We start from the raw sequence: 17,636 nt of genomic DNA on the forward strand, positions 1-17,636 counted from the left end.
AAAAGCAGGGGAATAGAGCTGTGGCTCTCATTTTATAAACAGACCAAGGAAAGGTGCATACAAAACTGAAGGTGATATGAATTAGAGGGATACTTACCTACCAAGCTAAAAGTGTTTAAGGAAGATTGAATTATCATGGAATTACTGCTGACAATAATACTGAAGAGAGTTTTGAGTTTTGGATGGCCATTAAATATGCAAAAACGTTGACTGGATGCTTTCAGCAAATGCCCAACTTTTCTGAGCCAGGTGATTAGTCACTGTAACAAAGCAACGAGCTGGAAGGGCACATTCCATTACCCACAACTCTGTCTTCAAATACGGGGTCTGGCACAGATAACTTTTATTACAAAATCTTTTATTACAAAGTCATAAGCATGTAATTCTGTAACATAACAATATCACACCCAAGCACACCATATGACATTTTAGGGGAAATGTTTGAATTGCTGTCATCTCGTGTGAGATGTTCACCTACCCTACCAACCACACTCAGGCAGGTGTTACTTCTGCCAGACCCTGTACAAGGCAACAAACTAGGCAGACACGGGCTTGTTTTTTTTTTTCTTCTTAAATGCTCTTTAGATGCCCCTTGCTAATGGTAAGGAGAACAAGACATTATTCTTACATAATGAATGCCATAAAATTCTAAACTTGGAAAAGCAAATAAGCAATTAACAAATCATGAACCCCTAACATTTTCAGGATTGTCCCCTAGCAGAAGATACCTACGAAAAGTGTTACACAATAGTGTATTTACTGCCCACAGTAACTATATATGATAAATTTCTAATATCTTTTGGAAAATCTATTATAATATCAAAAATTTTTGAAAAGACTTGAAGTCTAACAGGCACACATTACTTTTAATTTTGTATAGTGTCCCCTAGGATTTAAATACCTAATTATGCAAATATAAAAAAGCAACAGCAGAAAATATGAAATTAAAGACTACTTAACAAATTCCCAAGTGGATACAAGTCTAATAAATATATAAGAAATTTTTAAATGGCTGCATGAGAAGAGAAACAATTCAGTGCAAATAGAGAACAGGGAAAATCATTAAACAATATTAAATATGTGTCCAAGATAGGAAGTGTCTTACCTCCATTGGACTAATAAATTCATTCATGCCTCTGTTGTAAACGTAGATCATAGCATCATATAGACGATTTTCCCAACACATGAGAACTACCTGTAAAAAGGAAAAGTTGCTTGGTCCATGCAATTCAACAAGTCTAACCAATTATTACCCTTAAACCTTTTAGGATGGAGAAGATCTTGAATTCTCCTCCCTAACTTTTCTTGTTCATTCTCTGAAAAAAACTGACATTGAAGTGCTCAAATACAAGGCCATGATAAGAGCTGCTGTGAGTTCAAAACTACTTTCAATAGCTACTTTTAAACATCCTCCGCTGACTAATTTTATTTGGTCTCTATTCTTTCTTTTTCCATATTCATTTTACCTTTGGTCAATAGTACTACAAATATTTACTACACACCTACACACGAGTCCTCTCCCAGGCACTGGGAATAAAGTGGTGGGTAAGACAAACCCGGACCTAGTCTCTGCCCTACAGAACCCCACTCGTCCTGGACAGGAAAAGAAGGGAGGGACACAGAACAGCATGTGAGCTGTGACTCAGGGAAGATACCCAAGTACATAAATAATTCATTTACAACTGTGATAGGTGTTACAAAAGAAACTGATATAGTCTGGAGTGTTCAGAAGGTCATCCTTGAGGGAGCAATATTTAAGTTAGGACCTAAAGGATGCATGTATGTGAGCCAAAGCACAGATGGTAAGTGGGAACTCTGTAGGCAGAAACAGTAAGGAGCTGGAAATGATTAAGGATGGAGAGAAATCAATTTGAGAAAATATTTAGGAAGAGGGATAGAGATGACTGAAGCATAGAGTAGTACTCTGTATTCTGTTCCTATCAGAGCCATACTATTCTATAGAGTGATGAGGACAGGGCTGGAGAACGGAGGTTGACAAGAGGCAATGATAAGGGGCAGCGGAGATCAGAGGAAAAACAAGTGAGGGGTCATGAGAGAGCCTTTCTAGACAAAGGCATGTCCTTGTACCTCTTCTCTCACTACCCTCCCTCTCAGCCGGGCCATGATAACACGTCTTTAAAGATTCACACATTCACACATTCACGCTTAACACATTCACAGCTTCAGCCCTAATCTACCCTCTGAAACATGTATCTAATCAGTTACCTGCTATCTTTAGCTGAATATCTAGTAGTTATCTCAAATGGCTAAACAGAATTCCTGATTTTGTCACCCCAAAATAGACCTACCCCAGCCTTCCAAACTTCCTTAAGAAATCACTACTTTGTTTCTCAAGCTGAAAGACTAGGAATCTTCCTCAAATTCTCTCTCACTCCACCCCACCTATCCAATTCTTCAGCCAATCAATTTTACCTCCAAAACATATCCTAAATCAGGCCACCCCTCTCCATCTCACTGCTACCAACACGGGCCAGGACCACCTCCTGGACTAGCTCCTAACTAGTCTCCTTGCTTCTTCTGTACTTGACCCTCACCTCTCATTTTGTTACCCCTAAAGCAAATCAGAATGCTCTTGCTTAAAATTTTACCTTGCCCTGAAAGGTCTACCTCTCTCTTTTAAAGAAGCTCCATGTCTGTCTGCCTTTTATCTGTTACTTAAACACCCAAGGCACATATGTAAACATGTGTATTTTCTTTCATTAGCTGTTGCTGTTACCTATAATAATCTTCTTCCCCAAGATTTGATTTTTGCACTACTAATTCCTTCTTATCATTCAGATTCCAGACTTAATGTTACTTCCTTAGAAAGTCTTTCTATAATGAGCAGGTCTAAAGTAGACTCACTCTCCCCCTACCAGAGAGCCTGTTTGACTTTCAATGTAACACTTGTTTTTGGATATTTCTGATTTATTTACTTATTTATCTGTCCATTGTCAAACTTTTTGCTAAAATGTAGGCCTTATGAGAGGCCAAGTCTTGTCTACTAGGGTCACTGAAGGATCCTCAGAGCCTGACACTCAATAAATGCTCCTTGAAGTAATGAAGAAATGCTGTTGGAAGAGTCAATAAAATTAGAAAAATATGGGTTGATAACCGTGGACATGGAGGTCATTGCTAACTGAGGTGAATGCAAAGTTGAAGAGTTATTAAGAATGTTAAAAAAACTGGAAACAGCAACCTAGACAGTGCTTTTCAGAAGTGTGTGACTGGGAAGAGTGAGACCAGGTAGCAACCTGGGGAAAGAAGGGAAGCAGGACTGATATGGAGGGAAGGGAAACTGAGGGAAAGATTTTTGGAACTGTTTTAACATGAAAAAGATTAGAATTTACTTACATAGTATTGGAGGAAAGCTAAAAATGTCGGAAAGAGAAGAAGTTAGGAATTTCGCCTACACTGGTGGTAGGCAGATGAAGCTAGGCTGATACCATGCTCTCAAACCACTGGCCTGATTATAGTCTGTGAAGACGGTGGCGGGCTACCCGTATAATAGAAAGGTGTATGAAAAAGAGGATCTGTGCTTTACTGAGCAAACTTTCAGCCGCGCATAAAAAGCTTCCAGAAGAAAACAATAACCATTTCTCCAAACCCTTCATTAAGAGAAAACTTTCGGTCTAGCTAAGATCTTTGCCAGTTACCCATATTTTAGCTCAGTAGGGCGTAGCGCTTTGTACCTCTGTGCCCCTGCAGGAGCAGCAAACGCAATGTCAAGACTGTATGGGAACAGAGTTAAACTGGGAAGTGCCCGAGGCCAGAATACATACTGCTCCTCAACTGAGGATTGAAAACTTACTACAGAAACCTCAGACATATTGTGAATTATCAAACAATGGGCCGGCTGATCAAAATGAGGCATCTTAATTTGCTTCTTACAGTATTTCAAAACTCAGTGTGTGAAAATTATCAACTGTGAACTTAGAAATAATCTTTTATTTTAAATAGTACCAAACTTTTAAAAGTAGAAATATTTTACTATTTATGTGAAAGTACTCATAGTTGAAACCCACTTGCTAGAAGAAAACTGTGGTAGTGAACAGATAAAAAAGGATCAGTAAATACAGAACAGTTCTGAGAAACACTGACAAATACAAGCTTATAAGACATCTTACCAAAAGTGCTCCACGAGTAACTGGGTGGACAGACGGCAGAGTGAGGCCCGATTGGTCAGTAAATACAGGGTGGGGCAAAAGCAAGCTCACAACCCTAAACCTACTTTTGCCCCATCCTGTATAATCAATAAAGGAATGATATTTACCCCATACGTTAGGAGAATGTCTGTAAACTCACCTGCTGAATATCTAAGCTGGTTATATCCATATGTACAATGAGAGCTTCCACACTCTCCATTAACTTCTTATCTTGGAAGTGAACAATCACATCTTTCATTACCTGGGGTGTGATCCCCGCCAATTTATCACTTAAAATATATGGCTCAAGGCACTCCAAAAACACTCCTCTGGCCACTGAATTCTCACTTAATTTGTCATACATCTGGCTAAATAAAAGATCTCTACAAGAGAAAGAAAAAAAAGACATTTAGGAACATTCCAAACACCCAGTAAATCCAGTGTGCTAAGTATGTCGTCTTTCTTCTATTTCAACTGGTAAGTGTGCTAAAAATGGTGAAAACCCATATATATAGAAAATCGTAATTTTCCTAATACTTCTTTTACAAATAAGAAAAGCTGAGTAAGTTAAATTATTGCTGAAAGTCCCTCAGCTAACAAGTGATAGAGTCAGAATTAAAACTCAGCCTTCTGGCCTAAATCCCATATGACTCTCAAAATGAAATGTTTTCCAAGTTTTCATTTATGTTTTGTATTGCCTTGAATCATTCACTAATTTAGTCCTTATTTTTAATACAAAAACTGTGCTAATTCTATGTACCTGCTGGTATTATTAGTGATAGTATTTTTATTGAATGCATAATCTCTTTACATGTGTATCACATCAACTGTGAAAAGGGCTCAATGGTTCATCCACAGGTGTGGTCTTTCATGCCGAGTTCCATTAAAAGGTCAAGGAAGATTTGGAAAGGAGTGGGGTAGACAGGGTCTTGTCTCATCTGTAGTCCTGGAAGGGGACAGATGATACACACACTGGCTGCAAGTCAGCACAACCAGATGCCACTTTCAAGTAAACAGCATTTGCAATATCCTGGGGGGGAGGGAGGGATGCATATCCATTTATTTTTTCTCATATCCACAAATGTAATTTGCATCATTTCCCCCCCTTTGCTTCATATTTACCAGAGTGTTTTTCATATTAGTTTCATTTTAATCAATAACCCATCACATTTTTGTGAATACCGATTACTAGCCAAGTAAAAGAAACAGATTAATGAAGCTTTACTGTAACAAAGTAACTCTAATGAATTTAAAGAAAGCGTCATATCTGCCAGTGCCTGCACTCTCCAACATGCTGTTAAAAACAACATGCCGGGGAAGATAATTCTATATTTTAGTTCAGCACAGAAAGCCCTGGGGAGGAGAATTAGAGAACTAAACATTCAGTAAACAGTCTAGAAGTTGACAAACAAGGTGCCCCTGGGACACATAGCAGCATGCAATGCTGATGAGATTCATGGCAAAACAGTGCGATTCTTCCTTAACCAGTCAGAGGCTAGAATAAAGAAGCAAGAAAAATAACACTCAGCAACTCCTGTTTTCTACCTTAAAATAAAACAGAATTCTAAGACACGTTCTCATCATTCTGGGAGAATATTTATTAGAGCATTAGGGAAAGAGGGGGAAAAAGTACATACAAAAAGTTTTGGCTCTTGTATTTCTTTCTATATTTAGGCATTGTATAATGCCTAAGTGCTGTCTTTATAGAAAGGCCAGCTTCAAAACTATCTTAGCCTCCTTAGAGCCAGTACAACAGAAAATCCATTCTTTCTGCGTAACTTCTCTTGATGTTAATATTCACATTAAAAATATTATTTGGACTTTATCGTTCCTAACTTCAAACTGATAGAGGGAAATGGCCAGCTTCTCTTTGTGCATTATCAAGTTTACTATTCAGAAAAAGCAAAGAACTCAGCTTTGATGATAACTGTAAACTTGTCTGAAGGGAGCGAGACCCTTCATGCTGGATTCTCATGCTCAACGGTCTATACTAAACATATAACAAGAACCAAATAAATAAATCCCTACAAGTGGGGCTTAATAAATCTAAAGTTAATTCAGGTTGGTCTCTTTGTTTATAAAAGTACAAGTAAAGTTCAAATGAACTTTAAAAAATGATGTTCAAAATGCTCTGTTTTCTGGTACAAGCATCACAATTGTAAACATTTCCTTTAAACAGGCACAGCTTAACTGTGGTGATGGTTGCATAACTCACCTGTACACTTCAAAAAGGTGAATTTTACGATATGTGAATTATATCTCAATATAAATGGTCATAAATTTATACTGAATCTAGATTAATATTATATATTTATATTAATTTCAGTATGTACTAATTTAATTATATTAATTCAATATACTGATTCTACTAATTCGATATATACTAGTTTCAGTTTATACTAATTTATGTTAATTTCAATATAAATTAAAGGTATGGCACCCTTTCCTCCTAGATTTGATATTTAAAATTTTTAACATGCAGTTATCAAGAAAACAATATTCAAAACATCCAGTTCTTCAACCATACTTGATAATTAAGATCATTCTGTTTCTCAAACAACAACCTTGATGGTGAACAACAAGACTAAACAAATACCCTGGCTATCAAAATAGCACTTCGGGTTCACTTTAGATTTAACAGCAATATTTTAGTTCATATTTATATATGATTCAAGTCATTTAAGTGATGGCTTCTTTTTGGATATCTGCTTGCAGTAATATGAGCTCCAAGTGGTTAGGATCATCTATGTCCAGCGCCTATTTTCTTTGTTCTATAACAGCTTTATTGAAATATAATTCACATATAACAACACAGCATCTATTTTTAGATTTCATTTATTCATTCATTCATTCTAGACACAGGGGAAGGGAGGGAGAAAAAGAAGGAGAGAAACACTGATGTGAGAAACATCCATCCATTGGTTGCCTCCCAGCTGCAACCCAGGCATGTGCCCTGACCAGGAACTGAACTGGTGACATTTTACTTTGTGGGACAGTGCCCAAGTAACTGAGCCATACCAGTCCTGGCACATAGTACCTATTTTTAAACAATGTTCAAAGTTATAATTATAGTTCAAGTAAGGTCTGGACCCACTATCAACATAAACTGAAATTATGACTACTGTTGTATAGGAAAAGTGACGAATTATTAAATGTCTTCCAAAAAGCCTTGAGACATATCTTTTGTCTAATACTAAAAAAGAAATATATACCATCAAATTGAAATAAAATGATGAAACAGAACCAAGTTATAAAAATAAAAGTACAAGTCTTCAAAAACAATTTCTTGCCATTTCTGATTTTTCAAATTCATGAAAAGAGTATAAAGCCAAATTTTAACCAAAAAAGATGTCCATAGCACATTGACTGGTATGCCCTACATGGTTCCTGCCACAGTAAAAAGTACTTTATATTATAAAAGAATTCTTAAGTATGAATGGGAATATATATGTACACTAATTCAATTAATACTACTGCTGGGCATGAAACTCTATGAGTTATCATACTGAGGTAACAGTGATTATAGTATAATGCTTATGGCACTGAGTTAAAATTAATTTCAGAATATGTATTATTTTTATAATTTGACCCATATAAGGTATAGTATAACATGTGAAAAATAAGAGGACTAACTATAAAACAATATACCCAATAAGAAAATATTAATGTAAGTGATAACTCTACAAGTGAAAGGAGTTACCTGAAATTGGTAGAGTACTAGATTATACTTTGTGAAATGTGTATGTGTTATGCACAACCTGAACATCCTGTAAAGTAATCTTAATGTTGCAGAGACTTTGAAATTTGGGAATGCAAGAGAAGACTCTTGATGCAAATGAAACCAATGTCAAAGAAGCAAGTAACATCAATAAGATGACACAGGTTGTTCCTAACTTTGCTTCCCCCGCATGAGAAAAACTAAAAACTATTCAAGAACGAGACACCTCTGAGAGAAGCTTGGAACATGAAGGTGAGCCTTAAGAACCTCCCTCTACTGCAGAGACCAAGACAAGTTCCATTAGGGAGGTAACAGAGGTGGTTACACATTGATTTCATTTGCCCCTGTCCCAGGACAGGGTAGTACCATGTGGAGAGGTCTCCCTGGGTCTCTGGCTTCTCCAGTAAGAAGAGAACCCAGGGGAGAAACTAGCACCCACCTTAGTATAGTGGGTCACTTTGCAGGATCTCCTACTCTCATCTTATGCCATAGAAGTTGCAGGGGATCCACGAGGCTCAACAACTGGGAATCAGTGATAGAGAAGGAGGGAAGGCTTACAATCACCAGCATGGAGATCCTGGCAAATGGGTGTCATATCTTCAGAACCCAAGTAGTAATCCCAACTGGAGGCTTTGCTTATCTGCAGAACCAAGTCAGAGGTGCACTCAGACCAGGGAACTTGGCAGAGTGCAGATCTGCCTGATTCAAGTCCTCAAATGAAAGGGTTTGGAGACTTCCGCCAAGATGGAGGCATAGGTAGAAACACTGTGCCTTCTCCCACAACCAAGTTTGAATACAACAAAGGTTTGGAGAACAAAGACACAGCCAAAGAACAGAAAATTGAATTATACGGAAGTCCGACAACAACAAACTGTTCAACCAGGACGGTAAGAGGGACGGAGCCAGCAGCGGAGCAGAGTCTGGCAGGAAAGATCCCTCGACCTAGGCACGCAGGTAGCCCGGACCCAGTCAGGGTGTGGGGCAGACTGACCCCAGTCGCACATTCGCGCACAGTGAGACGGACCACGTAGGCCCCAGAGGGCGAAACCAGTGGCAGAGGGCTGACGGCGGTGGCACACTCGCGTGCAGTGGGACAAAAAGTGCGGGCCCCGGTGACGGTGGCAGCTGCGGCACCTGTGGGGGCCTCAGCAGGAGGCGGCAGACGGGACCCATTGCTCCTCTTTGACCCTGCCCCCACATACAACGTCACAACCCAGCGACTGAGTTGCCCTGCTCTGGTAAACACCTAGGGTAACAAGGGATCCTCATAGGTAACAAGCACGAACAGTCCAAAATATGGCTCAGGAAGAACTCAAAGCCCCAGAGCCAATAACTCTAAGTGAACAAGAAATAGCGAACCTCTCAGATGCACAGTTCAAAATACTGGTGATCAGGATGCTCATAGAACTGGTTGATTATAGTCATAAATTAGAGGAACATATGAAGGCTAAACTAATTGAAATGAAGGGAGATGTCCAGGAAACCAATAGTGATGGAAAGGAAACTGGGACTCAAATCAATGGAATGGACTAGAAGGAAGAACGAAACATCCAACCAGAAAGGAATGAAGAAATGAGAATTCAAAAAAATAAGGAGAGGCTTAGGAACCTCCAGGACATCTTTAAACGTTCCAACATCTGGATTATAGGGGTACCAGAAGGGGGAAATTAACAGCCATGAGTGGAAAACTTATTTGAACAAATAACAAAGGAGAACTTCCCCAATCTGGCAAAGGAAATAGACTTCCAGGAAATCCAGGAAGCCTAGAGAGTCCCAAAGAAGTTGGACCCAAGAACGAACACACCAAGACACATCATAATTACATTAGCCAAGACTAAAATNTCAGGAGTGGAACCATAGATATGGAGATCACAAGGAGGGTTAGCAACAGGGGAGTGGGAGGAGGAGGAGGGGGGAGAAGGCACAGAAAATAGCATAGATGGTAGGTAGAAAATAGATAGGGGGAGGGTGAGAATAGTGGGGGAAATATAGAATCTAAAGAACTTGAGGAGACACGTGGTTATAAACTAAGGGGGGCAGAATGGTGGGGGAGGGAGTGTGCGGGTGGAGGGGAATGAGGGGGGGGAATAGAACAACTGTAATGGTATAATCAATAAAATATATTTTAAAAAAAAGAAAGTGTTTGCTAGCCCTAAAACCTGGTTTGCTCATGCCCAGGCAAGGAGCTGAATTACAGTCTCACCCACAATGGAGAGTTTCTTCTGGCCCTATCTGACCAGAAGGGCTGGAGACAACTCATGGATGCTGTCTGGCCCAGGGAAACTTGTGACTGAGAGGCAGGTGGGCAGAGTTTATAGAGTGAAGAACAAAACCAACGGCCTTCTTTGTTCAGGGAACTTGAGGTGTGGGTTGGCTTGAGTTTACACAACAAAGAGCTTTATTAGGTATAGAGATGCCTCTTCCCCTGTGCCCAGGCAGGGACTCCAATTCATAGCCCTGTTCATTATGGAATATAGCCTTCAGCTGTCTAACCAGGAAACCTAACCAGAGCACATGGGAGATGTATAGACCATTCTTTAGCCCTATGTATGGTGGCACTTGAACAGAGAGCACAGCTAGTACATGCCCTGTCTGCAGAGAAAAAGTAGTGGCCTCCCCTGACCAGAGAGGTCAATATACATTCTGGCTTGATTCAGATCCCCAAACAATGAGCTGTACAGGCCCTAGGTCTCATCCTACTGTCCTGCCAGGGCAGGAAAACTATTTCATAGTTCCATTACTATTGAATATAGTATGCAGTCCTGACCATCTAGCAAGCCTGACCAGAGAATCCAGGCAACCTGGAGCCCCTCACTTGGGCAGAGAACCAAGCCAGAAGTGCTACCCAACTGCTCAGCCAGGGGCAATCCACCTTCATGCCTACACTCAAGCTTGAACAGTTGTCTCACCCAAAACAGACCATAATGGCAGGCCTACCTGCCCAAGGACATTGCTAGCAGAAATATCCCAAAACCAGAACTAATTGGTGAAGTACTGTCTCTGGAAAGGAAACTTGTAAATTGTGAAAAAGGAGTCCAATTATTCAAATGCACAGATACCAATGTTAGGAACAAAGGATCATTAAGAAATCAGGTAACTGTGATACCACCAAAGAAAACTAATAAAGCCCCAATAATTGACCCTAAATAAATGGAGATCTATGAACTATCAAAGAATTCAGACTAATCCTCTTAAGGAAGTTTAGTGAAATACAAGAAAACACAGTCAACTAAACAAAATTAGGAAAACAATGCATGAATCAAAAGAAAAGTTTGACAAGAAAATAGCAACGATCCAAAAATGAAAAACAAAACAAACATGCAAAAAACCCACTAGAAATCCTAAGGTTGAAAAATACAATAACTGAGCTCAAGAATTTAATAGAGAGTTTCAAAAGCAAACTTGACCACACAGAGGAAAGAATCAGTGACCTAGAGAATAGGACACTACAAATGACCGAGTCAGAGGAGCAAAAAAAAAAAAAAAAATCAAATAGAGAAAGCCTATGGAAATTATGATTCACATGAAATGAAACATTATTCACATTATAGGGGTTTCAGAAGGCAAAGAGAGAAAGAAGGGAACAGAAAGTATATTTAAAGCAATGATGGCTAAACACTCCCCAAATCTGGGGAGAAAATTGGACATCCAGATTTATAAGGCCCAAAGGACACCAAATGGGTTGAATCCAAACAGGGTTACACCAAGACATTTGTAAGTAAATTGTCAAAAGGCAAAAACAAAGAAAGAATATTAAAAGCAGCAAAAGAAAACACAAAAAATTACATAAACGGGAACACCTGTAATTTCTTGACAGAAACTTTTAAGGCCCAAAGGAAAGGTGATAACACATTCAAAACATTAGGGAAAAATGGTCAACCAAGAATTGATACCCAGCAAAGCTGCCCTTCAAACACAGAGGCAGGATTAAGACTTTTCCAAACAAACAAAAACTAAGAAAGTTTGTTACCCTCAGACCTCCCTCATAAGAAATGCTAAAGGGAGTTCTTTCAATGGAAGTTTTAAAAATGTTAATTAACATCATAAAGAGGTAGAAGGAATCTCATTGGTAATGGTAAACATATAGTCAGAGTTAGACTCTGCAATATGGTAATAGTGGTGCGTAATTCACTTACAACTCTAGTTTGAAAGTTAAAAAAGATAAATGCAGTAAAAATAACCATAACTATAATAATCTGCTATTAGTAACACAATATAAAAATATGTAAATTATAACAGCAATAGCCTCAAATGTAAGGAGGAGGAAAAGTAAAAGGTTTACAAATTCTATTATAGTTAAGTTGTTTTCAGTTTAAAATACAGTGTTATAAGTTTAAGATATTTAACATAAGTGTCATGGTAACCACAAGGGAAAATCCTATAGTAATTACACAAAAGAATGTGGTAAAGAAGTCAGAGCATACTGATACCAGAAGACAAGAAAACATACCAAAAAGGGCAGAAGGATAAGTAATTAGGAATAATGAATACATAAAAACAGAAAACAATGAGCAAAAAGTCCTGACTTACCAATGATCACTTTAAACATAAACAGATTAAATTCTGTAACTAAAAGATACAGAATGGCTGAATGGTTTTAAAAAGGAAAACCAAACGCTAACAGCCCACTTCCAGTGAGAGGCTCACTTTAGTCTTACAGATACACATAGACTGAGAGTTCAGGGACACAAAAGGGTATTTCAAGCAAATGGCAAACAAACAAACAAAAAGTAGGGATAGCTATGCTTGTATCAGGAAAAACAGACTTTAAACTAAAAATGGTAAAGGAGACAAAAAAGTCATTATATAATGCCACAGGGATCAATCCACTAAGGAGATATAATAATTGTAAACATTCATGTGCCCAATGTTAGAGTACCTAAATATACAAAGCAAAAACTGATAGAGCTAAAACAGTAGTTCAATAATAGTTGGTGACTTTAATACCCCACTCTCAACAATGAATAGATCATCCAGAGAACCAATAAGTAAAGAGCTGATTTGAGCAACACTACAGGTCAAATGTACCTAGCAGACATACACAGAACATTCTATCCAATGACAGCAGAATACAGATTCCTCTCAAGTGCACATGCAACATTTTCTAGGATAGACCATATGTTACGCCATAAAACAAGTCTTAGCAAATTCAAGAAAACTGAAATCATACCAAGTATCTTCCATGACCATAATGTAGTGAAACCAGGAATCAGTAACAAGAGTAAAACTGAGAAATTCACAAACTCATGGAATATAAACAACACTCTCCTAAACACCAAAGGATCAAAGAAGAAATAAAAGGGGGAAAAAATTTTCTTGAGACAAAAGAAAATGGAAACACAATATATCAGAACTTATGGGATGCAGCAAAAGCAGTTCTAAGAGGGAATTTCATAACACCTACAATAAGAATGAAGATCCTAAATAAAGAACCTAACTACATCTAAAGAAGTAGAAAAAGAACACATAGAGCCCCAAATTAGCAGAAAAAGGAAAGAATTTAAGTTTAAAGAAGAAATAAATAGAAAACAGAAAAGCAATAGAAAAGAATACATACAATTGACAAACCTTAGCTAGACTAAGCAAGGGGGACAGAAAAGAGAACCTATGTTAACACACATAAAAAGGGAGACCTTACATTGGATACTACAGAAACCGAAAGGACCGTCTGCACCCTCATGTTCACAGCAGCATTATTCATAAAAGCCAAGCCATGGACACATCTTAAGTATCCACTGATATGAATGGATAATAAAGTTGTAGCATGTATATGTATGTGCATTATAGGTATATAAAATATGAGGAAATCCTACCATTTGCAACAACATGAGTGAACCTTGAAGGCATTATGCTAAGTGAAATAAGTCAGACATAAAAAGACAAATACTGTATGCTCTCACTTACATGTGGAATCTAAAAAAAAAAAAACCTAACAAAGAGATCATGCTTGTGGTTACCAGATGTGAGGGTGGGAGAAGGGAAAATTGGAAGAGGGTGCCCAAAAGATACAAATTTCCAGTTGTAAGATAAACGAGTACCAGGAACACAAGACAGAACATGACCGCAGTAGCTACTATTGCAGTATGACATATAAAAAAGTTGTTAGTAGAGTAAATCCTTATAAGAGGAACATTTTTTCCTTCTCTTTTTCTTTATACTGTGTGTATATAAGATGGATGTTAGCTGAACCTATTGTGGTAATCATTTCACAATATATAAAAATCAAACCATCTTGCTGTATGACTTAAACTTATACAGTGCTATATGTCAATTATTTCTCAATAAAACTGGGGAGAAATGTCAAAGAAGATGGTATAAAGTGTCTAGTTTAGGAAGAAAGATACCACACTGAAACAAAGCTACCTTTTTTATAAGAACGTTTTTGGGACTAGCAAAAATTTTTTTCTTTTTATCTATATAATCCTTCACCTTACAACTGCTAGGGCCCTTTCAACTTTAGGTCACTGAGACAGTTTTCACACATTCAATGAAATAATGATCACAAGTCACCTGGCAAACCAGGAGGCAAAATTATTTAATTAATTCAACCATCAGGTACTGAATAACTTCTTTCCACCAGGTACCATTCCAGGTAGATTTACTCTATTTTATAAAGATATGTCTTTTTGCTCTAAACAAAAATTTATCCTTTTAGGTACTTTATTTTATCTCATTTATAATTATCTCAATTGAAGATGTGGCTTGATTTCAGTACTTATTCATATTAGTATCAATTTCCTCACCTGAAAATAAAGATAAAATTATCTCTCTTACATTGTAATTATAAGGATTTAAAAAAATTAAATATTTGAACTGATCCATAAACTACTGAGGCTTGTTTAAAAAAATACACAATAAATAACAAGGAAGTAACTGTGAAAAGTAGGGTAAAGAGAAAACTAAGTAAAGAAAAGGTAGGGTGAAGTTAGTATATCACAGCTCTTAACTTTCTAGGAAACAGTAATCAGCTACTCAATTCACTGTCCACCAGGTAAAAGTATACAACTACATAGAGACGCAGAAGTATTTCTGGTACTAACACTTGTGAGAAATTTCTCCCTGAGGCCTACACAAAGAAGACAGTATGTAACATAAAACAATGGTCTCAACAAGTCCCAACTGTGAATACAACACATTTCAATGGATAATTCCATATAACACTGTAGCTAAAACACTGGAATAAATGTTAGCCCTGAGGAAGTACATTCTGTGGCTCTTTGTGACTTAGAGATCTGACAGCAAGTAACTGCCCTCTTGATGACCATCACTGACACTTTCAAAGTGTGATCCACCTTTTATGATTCAGGATACCTGAATACATATGAGACAAGTCAGTGTAGTATAGAATTTTAGGAGGATCTGCATTAGGTCCTCACATTTGTTCTCTACCACTCAGAAAGTGGTACAAGCTAGTGGTTAAGATCAAGAGTCCAGGAGCCAGACTGCCTGTATTAACCCACCTCTGCTCCTTGAAAGAAGTGTCGGTGAGCTTTGGCAAGTTATTTAGTGGCTTTCTACCTCTGGAACCTCCTATGTAAAGTGAAGATAATAATAACTATTTTATTGTAACAAAAATTAGACAAATTAAAAGGGCTTAGGACAATATCTCACATGTAGGGAGCTGTTATTGTAAGTGTAGAAAATTTGTGAACCAGTATAAATTACATAGCTATTACGTAATAGTAACTGGTTAAATTACATAGTTACTATGAAACCAACAAAGCCTAATCAAGAACAGACTGACAGCTGAAAGAGGGGAGGGGGAGGCAGGGAGTGATTGAAAAAGGTGAAGGGATTAGTCAAAGAACGTATATGAAGGACGCATGGACATAGACAGTGGTATGGGGATTGACTATGGAAGTGGAGGATAGGTTGGATGGAGAGGAGCAAAGAGGGAAAAACTGAAAAAATGTAGTAACTATGTATGGTGCCAGGTGGCACTAGAACCATTGGGGGGTATCACTTCATACATTATACAAATGTCTAAATGCTATGCTGTACACCTAAAACTAATATATAATAATATTGAATGTCAACTATAATTGAAAAACAAAATAATAAACACTAATAAAATTGTACACTTTAAATATTATAAATAAATAAATAAAATTAAAAATAAAACAGGATCAGAAAAGTAGGACTCTCCTTTGACTATTCTAGACAAATTTCTTATATCCTTTTTGTGTGTGTGTGTAGAACATCCTGATACATTTTTTTCTTTTGTTTAACATTTTTATTGTTCAAGTACAGTTTTCTGCCTTTCCCCCCAAACCTTCCCCACCTCCCTCCACTGTTTCTACCCCTCCACCTTGTTATTGTCCATGTGTCCTTTATAATTGTTGCTGTAAACCCTTCACCCTTTTCCTCCATTATACCCTCCCCTCTCCCCTCTGGTCACTGCCAGCCTGTTCTCAATCTCAATGTCTTTGGCCATACTCTGCTTGCTTGTTCATTTTGTTGATTAGGTTCCTGTTAATGGTGAGATCATATGGTATTTGTCCCTCACTGCCTCGCTTATTTCATTTAGCATAATGCCCTCCAGTTCCATCCATGCTGTTGCAAAAGGTAGGAGCTCCTTCTTTCATTCTGCTGCATAGAATTCCATTGTGTAAATGTACCATAGTTTTTAGATTCATTCATTTACTGATGGGCACCTAGGTTTCTTCCAGCACTTGGCTATTGTACATAATGTTGCTATAAACATTGGGGTGCACAGGTTCTTTTGGACTGGTGTTTCAGGGTTCTTACGATATAATGCCAGCAGTGGAACTGCTGGATCCAATGACAGTTCCATTTTTAGTTTTCTGAGGAAATTCCATACTGTTTTCCATAGTGGTTACACTAGTCTGCAATCTCACCAACAGTGCACTAGGGTCCCCTTTTCTCCATAACCTCTCCAACACTTGTTGTTTGTTGCTTTGTTTATGATGGCCTTTCTGACTGGTGTGAAGTGGTGTCTCATTGTGGTTTTAATTTGCATCTCTCTGATTCTAGTGATACTGAACATCTTTTCATGTCTCTGGACCCTCTGTATGTCCTCCCTGGAGAAGTGTCTGTTCAAGTCCTTTGCCCATTTCTAATTGGATTGCTTATTTCTTAGAAAGGAGTTGTGTGAGTTCTTTATATATTTTGGAGCTCAAACCCTTGTCTGAGGTATCATTGGCAAATTTGTTTTCCCATACAGTTGGTTCTGTTTTCACTTATGCTGTTTTTTTAAGCCATGCAGAAGCCTTTTATTTTGATGAGGTCCCATTTGTTTATTCTTTCCTTTATGTCCCTTGCTCTAGGGAATATATTAGTGAAAATATTGCTATGTGAAATATCCGAGACTTTCCTGCCTATGTTCTCCTCTAGGACTTTAACAATGTCACAACTTATATTTAAATCTTTTATCCACCTTGAATTTATTTTTGTGTATGGTATAAGTTGGAGTTTGAGTTTCATGCTGCCCAGCTCTCCCAACACCATTTGTTAAGAGGCTATTTTTGCTCCATTTTATGCTGCTGTCCCCTTTGTTGAATATTAATTGACTGAAGAGACCTGAGTTTATTTCTGGGTTCTCTGTTCTGTTCCATTGATCTATATGTCTGTTCTTATGCTAGTAGCAGGCTGTTTTGATTACAGTGGCCTTGTAATACAATTTGATATCAGGTCTTGTGATCCCTCCTACCTTGCTCTTCTTTCTCAAAATTGCTGCAGTTATTTGAGATCATTTATGGTTCCATATAAATTTTTGAAGTGTTTGTTCCATATCTGTGAAATATGCTGTTCAG

At 37.8% G+C, this 17,636-nt stretch overlaps 1 protein-coding gene across 3 annotated transcripts in view; it reads right to left on the minus strand.

The window, feature by feature from the left end:
* The window catches only part of VPS8 (VPS8 subunit of CORVET complex), a 253,317-nt gene that overhangs the window by 147,251 nt on the left and 88,430 nt on the right, over positions 1 to 17,636 (minus strand). For all 3 annotated transcript variants that reach the window (XM_037027629.1, XM_037027628.1, XM_037027630.1), the window contains 2 exons: positions 4,306 to 4,528; positions 1,106 to 1,195 (listed from right to left, as the gene is read on the minus strand). In XM_037027629.1, the coding sequence (XP_036883524.1) occupies positions 1,106 to 1,195; positions 4,306 to 4,528 (313 nt within the window). The remainder of the gene's footprint in view (positions 1 to 1,105; positions 1,196 to 4,305; positions 4,529 to 17,636) is intronic.

The sequence above is a fragment of the Sturnira hondurensis genome, unplaced genomic scaffold (assembly GCF_014824575.4).
Source record: "Sturnira hondurensis isolate 20B ecotype Veracruz unplaced genomic scaffold, ASM1482457v3 Scaffold0019216, whole genome shotgun sequence".
NCBI classification, from domain to species: domain Eukaryota; kingdom Metazoa; phylum Chordata; class Mammalia; order Chiroptera; family Phyllostomidae; genus Sturnira; species Sturnira hondurensis.